The following is an 11,247-nucleotide window of genomic DNA, read 5'->3' as shown; positions in this document are numbered from 1 at the left end:
GTCGGTGATCGTCGCGACCTGGCCGCCACCGTGAGTCGAGTATCCGGCGAGTATTTCCCGATGTCAATAGCGTACGTGCGTCCGAGTGACGAGCACCGGAGCCGGTAGCTCGTCGACGAGATTCAAGTCGGTCGTGTGTGCCCATTTCGCGCGTTTCTTCGCTTAAGTACCCGTCGTTTTCCTTCATTTGGATCGTGCTCCGATAGAGAGCCGATCATCCGGACCTGTTCGCCGCGAGTGTATAAGGTTATGTTCACGGTGGTTACGCGCGGAAGTATCGCGGAAGCCGGTATGGAGTCTCGTTGAAAGTGATATGTCCGTGATGTCACGAGGCTCGCCCTGGTGCCTCGACGCACCAGGGACGAGAAAATCCATGCTTTTTCTAACCATCGCCATCCTCTTCGGCTTGTTGTCGCGAGGCGTCGTTGCCGAGAAGAGTAAAAAATGTAAGTAACTGGTCACGCTATATCGACTAGTTTTCTTCACTTTTTTCTTTTTACCGTTTTCACCGCTTATAATTATTTTGCGTGTATCATATCGTCCGGACAAGTGGGATTATTATTGTTTTAGAGCCGAGATGCAGTTTGAATGTTCCGTGTCATGCGCTTCGGAACTCACTCTCTGAAGTTGTCGCGATTTATCACAGATTTCCATCACGTTTTTGAATGACAATACGAGTTATTCCAAACCGTTTTATTGTTACTATAACTGATGTATTTTTTAATTGCATTTTAATTTCATTTTTTATCGTTTTGCATTCATTTGATTTAAGTGATTATAGGTTAGAAAGTTCGATACAAATTGGATGTTTTTATTAGTAAGTTATTTAAAAAAATCTTTTTCGTTAAAAAAGTGTCGCGTTCTATCTGATTCACTTCGTTCAGTAAATACCGGACCACTTTGCTCTTGAACATAATCGTTCTGAAATATTACTTGGTAATTAATGCAAATAATACGCTTATCGTGAAAAGTTTAGATTAGAAAGTTGCGGGTATTCATAGATACAGTCAGGGAAAAGAAGTTAAATTAAACTTTGATTAAAATAGTGCAATGGAAAGAAAGTATTTAGTTTTAACCTATTTTGAACTTATTCATCTCGATACTGATTGAATAGATATCTTTTTATTCTGTATAAATTTTTTCAAGAGGACAATGCTCATAAAATAAATCTGTTCATTCACCTTGTACAAAATTCCTTTTCTTTCTTATGCTATTTAACGGTTGCTTCCGTTGTTTCTGCGCTATCACCAAAACCACGTGGGAAGAAGCTATGTATACTTTGTATGTCGTTCGCGTTTCTTTATATACTATCACCATTTAATAAAATCTTACAATATAAAGAACGCATGCTTTAAATTTGTATGTAATTATTTATTTGTATTAATTAGAAGAAGGGTGCTTATTAATTAATTTGGAAATATTTTATTTATTACGTCGTATTATTATGCCAAAATTTATTCGAAAATTGATTTTATATACGAACGTACACTTTCGATAATTAAAAACGGGCAAATTGTAATCCTATGAATGTTTTTACGAGATGAAAATAATTATGACCACATGAAGTCACATGATGCATGATTTATGAAAAATTAAACCTGTTGATAATGAATAGAAAAGCAAATATTACTATGTTATATGTCAAAGGGTTGGCTAAAAGTGGGTTTCCAGTCTAAAAGAACTTTGACTTCTTTATTGAACTGGTTGCGTGCAACGTATATCGATCAGTTGCACGTTTGTTCAGCCGTTACTATTATACTTCGCTTTACGACTGTTCGACTATTGTAATTGCTGAAGCTTGCTATTATGTTGCTTATTGAATGTTAACAACGTAAGTTATAATTTTTAATTCTCCATTGATTTAATTCATAACTATTCGCATGAATGGGTTGTTAGAGTTCCATGAATGAAAATATTAGAAGCTATGAGAAGGTTGATCTATTTGCTTTCATAGACTTTATTTTTAGGAAAAATGCAAAATTTATATTTATGATAATATAAAATCTATGATTTAACTAAAATCTGTCATTCGCAGTATAAATTTTCCATATCGTTAATATCAAGTATAAAATATTAAAGAGATTTTAATAAATTCGATTCTAACTATATCCGTGATATTATCAGTAGACTTTGTTACCTCCGCTTATATTTCACAAAGTGAAGCGGATTAAGTACCGACGAAGATTGTAGATGTTATCGAAAGGGGATGATAGGTACATTATGCGTGATCTTAATATAGATAATCTTGATTTATTAATACAATTGCCAATATAGGATGAAGAAAAGTGATTAGACGCAATGGAAGCGGGCAAAAAGAAAGCTATTTAATGGGTGACTCTAATGCGAGTCTTGAATATTAATGTTGCATAAGCATTACCCAAAGTTGCACTTTACTTCTTTGTAGAACATTTAGTGCTTACTTTACATGCATTTAGTCGACGTAACCTGTGGTAAAATTTCATGTTAATTTTAAGTTTCTCTAGCGTTTGCTACCATGAAGCATTATGCAAAATAAATAGGCATTACACCGAAGACGTATTGCGATGATAATCTTATTTAATCTAACGTTTCTTGGTACTATCCTTCTTTCCATTTGTATTTAGTTTGGTTTAGTAAAACAACGTAGGAAAATTTTATGGTAAATGTACGTATAATGTTCCAACGTGGGTTAATATTTTTAACGTTTCTATTGTTAAATATGAAATATCAAACGAACGTCAATATTCATCAATTATTATAGAAATACGATAGTTATGTTCCCTAATATTATTTTTTATAATTATATTCTCTCTATTTATTATTTTGTATTTAATTACATATGTCAAACTGAGAAGTCTTCTTAATGGAAGAATATTGAAGTCAATAAGTTTTCATACATATCGTTCGACTTATATAAGTACAATATCTTCTGACGTTTCAATGTACAATTGATGTATTGGAAAAATCGGTTGTTAAAATGTAATATCTCCCAATCATATCGGATAATTGAAAGCACGTTGTGATAGAGCTTAAAGATTGATGAGGAAGCCAATCATATTCTTCTTCCACTAACTTATTATGTATATGTGTTCGGTACTAAGTGCAGATTTGTCTTGACATCTTTATTTAGAAACGCTTCGAGATTAAAGAGCGTGGAACAACGAAATGAGAAGGAAAGCATTCAAATAGCTTCATTCTGGTAACAACCTTACTTACGAAATTTTTATATGTGAATTTTTTCCATCGTTTTGATGTCTATGATCCACCCTGTAAATATCCTCACATATTTCTCATTCAAAAATACTGAACACTGTTTTGTATCTATATAATTGTATTAAAGAAAAATAGTTTTCAAATTTGTTATATCATTCAGCTAAATGAATAAGCAAATACAATAGCGCATGACAGTTTAAAATTGGAAAAATTGTACATACGAAGAAGCATTATAAACTTTAAAGAACAAAATTATAGTTTGCAAAACCAACGAATAAATATAATGTATATTCTAGCGTAGGTATGGGACGTAATAAATATGTCTAGTACAAAAGTTACTGACTTAAATAAGTATGTAGCAATTTAAAATATCCTTTTAGCCGCTACTGTATTTATTTCAGAATCATAGCGTATATCCATATGTATGTAACCGTATTTTCTCCTACGCTTCATGTTAAACTCAATTCCTTCCCTTCATTTCCTTTGTTATTAACTGTTCAATTGCTCGTTGGGTTCAATTGCTTCTAGTATATCACTCGGTTTGCTCTCCTTTGTTTCAGTTGTTTCGTTAATTTCAGCCCTCATCTCGAGGATTCCCCCTTTCCGGACCGTAATAAACTTTCGTCTGTTTCCTCTAGCTTTCCTTATACATTTTATGCATCCACAAAGCTTTTCCGCCCGCCGAAATCCTACGCGTCGCTTATCATTTTCGTCCCCTGTGGCCGGAGTAATAAAGGAAATGATAAAATGTTCTTCTCATTATTCGAAGAATTATTTATTAATCGGCCAACACGAAGTTTCCATGAACATAATCGAGTACGATCGTTTTAGTTTCATCGTTCCCGGCCTCTATTCGATTTTTTAATCGTACCACGTTTCATTCGATTAAGCCTTTACGCTTTGTCTGATCATAGTGTACTTTGAAATTTATACGCATTTTATTTACTGGGAATTCACAACGAAACAAAGCACTGTGTACGCGTTAAGTTTGAATGAAAATTTATTTCGAAGAACGACAACGCTATATATTATAGATCGCTTTGAAAGACGTGATATATTGTTTTCGTGTGCATGAACAGAGGTATTCTCTCGTTCGATGTTTTATTATTTCTGTAGAATGCGAGCGGGTTAAAACAAACGTCATTGCAAATGATCACTCGTAGGATTAATCGTTGTTTTGTATTTAGTTATTTAATAAAATACATTGGTTTGTTCAATTCTTCGATATATCTATACCGGAACTGTAAGTAATTTGTATTGATAATGCATTTTCGTAGTGAAAACTGAAGGCTCTTGATAGCTTTTACCAGATACCAATGTACTACAATATCGGTAAATAATTAGCTGTATAAAAAAGAATCCTCTCTCGATGAAGCAAAACGAATTCAGCAGAAACATCGTTAAATCGGAACTGTGTGACTCGATTCGATAACAATGCGCTAGAAAAACTGGTCGATTAGCAGAATTCCTACACGGAATAATTGATTGGAACGTACAATTAGCTGCTGGCTATCTCACGGATAGAAGTCTCCGGTGAATCATCGATCTTTCATCGGACGAAAGACTTCTCTGACGAATAAAATTGCAAAGAAGGGAACAAATCTTATTCGTTTACCTTCTGTCTATCCATCGGGTTTATCTGCACTGCCATAACTCTGCACTATCCTGTAGACTGTAGACTAGTGTAGACCAAAGACTAGTGTAGAAACTTGGTTTCTTCCAACAGGAGGGAAAACTGTACCCGCCCCTCGTATATTTTCGGAGACGCTGGTGTGAAATTATAGTGGCTTTGCTATAGGTCTTGGTAAACGAGCGAGCTGTCATGCGAAAATTGCTGTAATCACGCCAAAGTTGCCGGAACAACGTTAATTGTTTGCTCCAACGGTAGCAGGAAGATTACTGCGTTGCCGCGGCCAGTACACGACGAACGTGACACGGACCGATAAACGAAGCTAATTACGACAGTCAAATTAGCTCGGACGAACAGCCATACCGCACTGATTTGGCGGTCATGTATGATCGATCAATGTCCATATACTGTCGATCGAAACGTACGCCTATCATAATTACTAATATCCCTTGTTATTGCTTCCTATGAAGGACCATAGTTTTCGGTGCATCGGTGATCAAATATTACTCTCGAATATACTCATAATGCTGTTTCAACTTGTCTTATGGTAAATTGGATATCTTTTAATCCGATATTATATAATAATGAATACACAAACGATATCTCCGTTTGAAGTTATTCAAGGAGTTTGTTAAAGGTACTGCTAACGTAATTGAATAAAAAGGAAATTGTTTCCAAGTTATCTGTAACTTGTTAAAATAGGTACTTAGGGGCTGTTGTAGTTCTTAATGAGAGTATAAGAGCATAAATTTAATTTAGTAGGTACACGGTACACTGGCTTATGAAAGTACTTGAATACTTATCGTGGCAAACTTTATGTCCATACTGTGTTTGTTATATTTTGAAACATTTTGAAAGTTCATTAGTACTGTAGCCAGATGCATCGTGATTATATTAATAACATTTGAAGTTAATCCGGAAATATATTACAAGATGTTTATGTCATACGTGTAATTAGTAAACAATTGTTGCAGCGTGAACAACCACCCTAAGAATATAATACACGTTAAGCACGGTCCCGCTGAATATTGAGAATTATTTAATATAGCGAATAGAGTTGACTGTTCAAATACTGTTTTGTGAACTCTGCGAGATACATATATACTAAATGTCTTATAATTTCTGTACATGGGTTATATTTGTATAATATTGTGTTGGTAATTAAATGATTGCGGATTTTGTCATTCCCATCTAATGGTAAAAAAATATAATCGCTAATAACCATATAGTGGATGTAACTTTAAATAAATAAACAAATGAATGAATAGAAATGGATACGAAATAGATAGAACCTTCGAACAGATTTAATATTTCTTCGGTAAACGTATATGTTTGCTATTACGATCGTTTCAACATTTTACGGAAATAATCCTGTCAGTTTTCTTTAAATTTCTCCTATGCAACCAATTTTCAACAAGAATTTCCAGATCTTAGAATAGAATCAGGATTTCTTTCGAAAAAAAAACTAAGCGAACGTGACATAGTTTTCAGTATCTCGGACATAAATCGGAAGAAAGCCTTTCGTTTCATCTAAAAGAACTCGATCAGCTTTGATCGGTAGACGTTCAGTCTAAAGCATAGCTTTTTGTGCGACCGCTCTCTCCCATGTGGCATCGATTTTCCTGCGGCCCGCATAGATTTTCACCTTTGTAGAAAGTGTCGTGCACTCAACGGCGAGGCTACTGCTTTTCTCTTCGTCCGAAGCACTCTTGCTCCATATTTGCACGCGGTCTTCAAGTGTTCATCCTTCTGTCTTACATCTACCTGCTCCTGTGTCCGTACTTGTTCGAGTACCAAAACCTCGAACGTACAGCTCTCCTTTGGTGCACGTTGATCATAGATTTATCGATCGCGAAAGTCGTTCCTTTCATCGATGAGACGCTGTGACGAAATAGTGTTAAATAGCGTTTTTCTATAGAAATAGGCTTGATAGTTTATATTGTTCTTTATATGTGCAATTTCTTGACTCTAAAAGTTTCTTGACTCTCAGTCTTAATTGAGTCTATGATTATTCAATCTTCGTTTTCAAATTGGAATGTTTCTGTTTAAAATCGATGGTTGGATCGACTATATTTTCCCAACTTTTAACTTTCTTTCGAACAAGCGTTTTTACGGATGTTTTATCAAAGTTCTCTACATAAGCATCATAATTCATACGAGTAACTATTAATTATTAATTTCAAAATTTTTTATACATATTTAGTATGTATTTGAAAAGGTATTTTTAAGGAGATACATATTATGATGGATGATTGAAGTATCGTGATACTCGCAAATTAATAGATCTATTAGTCGTTGTAAATAATTATCGATACCTGTATATCTCTCTTATATCCGACAGGTGTTATGTTTCTCGCGTTTCATTTCATGCATAGTTAATAAATACAGGGATTTATTTCTTAAGTACTGTAACGAGTTAAATTCTCCGTTGTTCGTGATATCGTAAGTGTCGCGTAAAGCCAAAGTGGGCTTTTAAACTCTAGTTGAGATTAAACTACCTATCGTGATGCCGCCTTTAAGCTTGGCTTAAACTTTAAGCTTTGGCAGAGAACCTCTATGTAAATAGTTTTGATTGATAATGGACTAAGAGAAACATCGTGATAGATTTAGTATAAAGGAGAAACTAGCCACGTTCAAGTTTCCTCGAACTATGATAAACAAGTGATGCAATCGAATTGTTGGATTATTATTGTTGCGCTATATTCGATGAGGGAATAGCTAATAGTTATGAATATGTATTACATCGGATGAAGACTAAACGGACAAACAAACTTTTATCCTGAAAATGACGACTCTGTCGATGATTGAGAAAATTTTAAGACCAGAACACCAAATTCGCTCGATTGAAAAATGTTCCGGGCAATAAAGTCGCAAGCGTCGTTTTTTCGAACACAGACAATTTCTCTTTCGCACGGCGAACATCGGTGGCAGAACCGTATACTCCTGTTTCTTACTCTCTCTTTCTCTCTTTCTGTAGCCCTTCCGTGGTTACCCTTGTCACTGTCTGGCGGCTTGATTTCTTGCTAAACTCTGCCGGCAAGAAACTTCGCATCCGGGAAGGAGTGACTCGCTCTTTCCCCATTTACTTATCCCCTGGGATAGTCGCGGTGGTCCAGACTGTGCATCACCGGCGACAACGGTCCTTCGACTTGGCAAAATTCCACTCAATTTCCGTGGAATTCACGTGCGACCGACAGACCGCGAAATTCTACGTAAGATGATGGTCATTGAGTTATGAGCGATCGCGGTTGTCATTTTTCTTCTTTCTTTCTTTAACCGTTTTTGCTTCGACCGAGTGATGTTTTGCATGATTCCGATTCACCAAAGATAAATTCGGTCGTAATAGATTGCCGATGTTCCTATTTGTAGAATACGGGCAAAACTTCTTGAAATTTAAATGTAAAATGTAACCTGCAAAGCTCTGCTATTCTTCTAAATCTTATACCTAACTTTTTCACGAATATTTAACGCCCTTTCATTTTGAATTAATTCCTAATTAAATTAACTACAATTATGTCTACTTTATTTTATTTTCGACCATCTGCTTGGACCACGCTAAATTACTCGAGGAAAGTAGTCTCGATTGACAAACGTAGTTTCATGTTTTTATCATTAAACTGCTCAATTACTATATCGTAAATATTTTACTCTCTCCTAATGGTTTGAGCAAAGAGTGTAGAAAATTTCTCCAACTTTAAATAAACGATCTAAATTTTATGTTATATATACTACCAGAAGTTAATTTGCTCATCAATTCCAACACTATCGAGTCGTGCTTTGGTAACATTTGTATATTGTTAACAAAAATCGATCAAAGTGTCTCCGCGTCTATGAGCGCCAGTATGTCACTTTCAATTCGAAAATAACAAGGAACGGGTTTCGCTCGTACGGATGGTAGCGATGTTTTCCTCTCTGGTAAAACACTTTGCTCGCATTAAAAATGAAACGATTGTTGTGTGCGACGTTGAAAGAAAGCGGGTCGCTCGCAACAGTCACGACAGTCGATGATTCCCACAAGCGCGCGTTCCGAAATGGATTTAAACCTGCCGGTGGTGTGGTGAGTTTCGTCAAATTGAAAGCCACCAAGTTGTAACTCGAAGTAGCGGCTTCTCCAATCGTTATAACGAAATGTAGTGCGGGAATTACTAACAGCAACGGCCGATTGCTAGCAGCACTGCGGTACCTCACCTGTCGCTTTCTCGGTTTCCTCTCTTTGTGCGGCAGCCACCTCAATTACCGAGGCTGTTCGTATCGGTAACTTCGAGACGGCCAATCTGCCTCGACGCGACGAATCAATTGAGAGGTTGCTGGAGCCCGCAGAATGTTTGGACCCTCACCAAAGTTCAAGGGAATTCCGTACCTATCTCGTTAGTTGTCGTTATTTTTCAGCCTATGAATGATTCTGTCAATTAATCGGATTTTTCCAATCTCTTGTATCGAACATCATTTATAGCGAAGAATATCCTCAATGTTATCGTATGTTACAAGTTGTGTAGTTAAAAATTAAGAAACTTTGATCCACGAACGTTCGTTACAAATGTACGTCATCAATGATGATTGTCATGCGAACGTAGGAATGTTGTACGGAATATCAATCAGAAGATTTTTTTCCTGTATCAGGAATATTCCCCTAACGTTAATGTTCCGAAGTATTTAGAGGAAATAATTGGAGAATAAAATAAGTTGAACCGGCATTGAGGATAAATTGATAGAATTCATGGACGTTCGTGTCTATCGGTAATTTTCTGTTTTAGGAATGAAACTGTTGTTGCAAAAATCCAGTTTTCTCACGTTGGTTCATCTAAATCGAATAGCATGCCGAGATAGTTAAATTGGTAGCTACTCTGTTCATATTTTGCGAATTAATTCGTTTACTTCGGAACGAAGGAATAGTAATTAGATCAACTACTTGTTGAAAGTACATAGAAATAATGGAAAGCCAAGGGAAAGGAAATTAAATTTATAATTTAATTGAGTTCACCGTTCTATTCGTATTATCTTTTAAAATTTTTCAAATGTTCAAAGGCTGGAAAAACCTTTGTACACATCAAAATCTACGCTATTATAAGTATTTAACTAATGGAAATGTTCTGTTGCATTGCATTTACTTAGTTTAATACAACTATACATAATAATCCGAGCTTTATATATAACTACGATCCGTAGCCTGATGGTAACGTCGGATTAAACTCCGTACCATAGAAAAATACCGTGAAAAGTTACCGGTTTTTACTCTGAAAAAAAAAGTAGAACGGAATACCTATATAATCTTTACGTATTAAACCATTATATTTTTTCCTTTTCTCTTCGCTTTGCTCTTCCTTCTTTATATGCACTGGCGCGTACCGGTGCATTGTGAGCTCTGGCATAGTTATTCTTTTGGGAGCGATATTCCTACTTGCGAGGGAAATATGAAAAAGATTGTATATTTTTTCGATCTATCATTGAAATATATTTTACGTTGTAGCTAGCTTCTTCGCATTGTAAATAATGCTGTAAAATTTCAGATAAACATTTGTTTCTCCTAACGATACGATATTATTTATTTAAAAGTTTTTATTTTGTTAATAATAAAGTAACGAAATTTTCATCATCCTAAAATTCTATTTGATAATTACGTCTCATAATGGGGGAAATGGTATCGCATTGTATCTGTGCAAGTTCTACAGATTCGTCGTGGTAATTTTATATTCTAATCTCTATATTCTTAGAGATAGAATGAGATTATTTCGTAAGAATTTTTCTACTACTTAAGCGAGATATTCTAAGATTATAAATTAAATTACAGAATGTTAGCTTTTATCGTATAATTGTTATTCCCTTTGTTCATAAATGAAAGCATTTTCTTTTTACGAATGGATCAGATTTAAAAGTAAAAATAAAAATGGCTTGTAAATCACAGGAGATTCTTAAAGAACCCCAACGTGTACTACACTTTATGAAATTTTAATTTAAATACTTGAGGTTGAAATTCCCAGCAACGTCACGTATACACACATTCCTAGCATAGATGCGTATGGATGCTCTGGACGGGTTACGCAATTCACATCTCCCTGACCTAGTATATTGGCATACAAGCGTAGCAAATATTAAAGGAATTTGTCCCCTTTTACGTAAATAGATTCTTATATACATACTTATCAAATGTTTGACATTTTCTCATTTTGCTGTTCCTAATTTTACCTTTATGTCAATTCGCTGATTTCTTCGGAATAAAAATGTTTTTAATCGCATGTTTCTTTTCCTCGATTAATTACCAAAACATTCTTGAATGGTCTAAGATATATTTAATAATGAAATTCAAAGGAAAAGCTTCCCCTCTTTTCGAACGCGTAATAAACTTAATTACGAAGCGAGATTAACCACGTGTTCATGAACATAAAATTCTAAAGATGAACACTCTCGAGAAATATTAAAACTGAAAG

The 11,247-nt window shown here is 35.1% G+C and overlaps 1 protein-coding gene across 2 annotated transcripts in view; it reads left to right on the top strand.

Annotated features, from left to right (window-relative positions):
* Positions 1-27: 27 nt before the first annotated feature.
* LOC100646769 overlaps positions 28-11,247 on the top strand; it is a 292,006-nt gene continuing 280,786 nt past the window's right edge. Inside the window, exon 1 of one of the 2 annotated variants that reach the window (XM_020863890.2) lies at positions 28-446. In XM_020863890.2, coding sequence (XP_020719549.1) covers positions 314-446 — 133 coding nt within the window. In that variant the 5' untranslated portion in view covers positions 28-313. The remainder of the gene's footprint in view (positions 447-11,247) is intronic. The other variant, XR_002307927.2, reaches the window with a different exon arrangement.

This window comes from Bombus terrestris, chromosome 1 (genome assembly GCF_910591885.1).
Source record: "Bombus terrestris chromosome 1, iyBomTerr1.2, whole genome shotgun sequence".
NCBI lineage: Eukaryota > Metazoa > Arthropoda > Insecta > Hymenoptera > Apidae > Bombus > Bombus terrestris.
The sequence above is the reverse complement of the archived record's forward strand: the minus strand, read 5'-3'. Positions and strand labels throughout refer to the sequence as shown.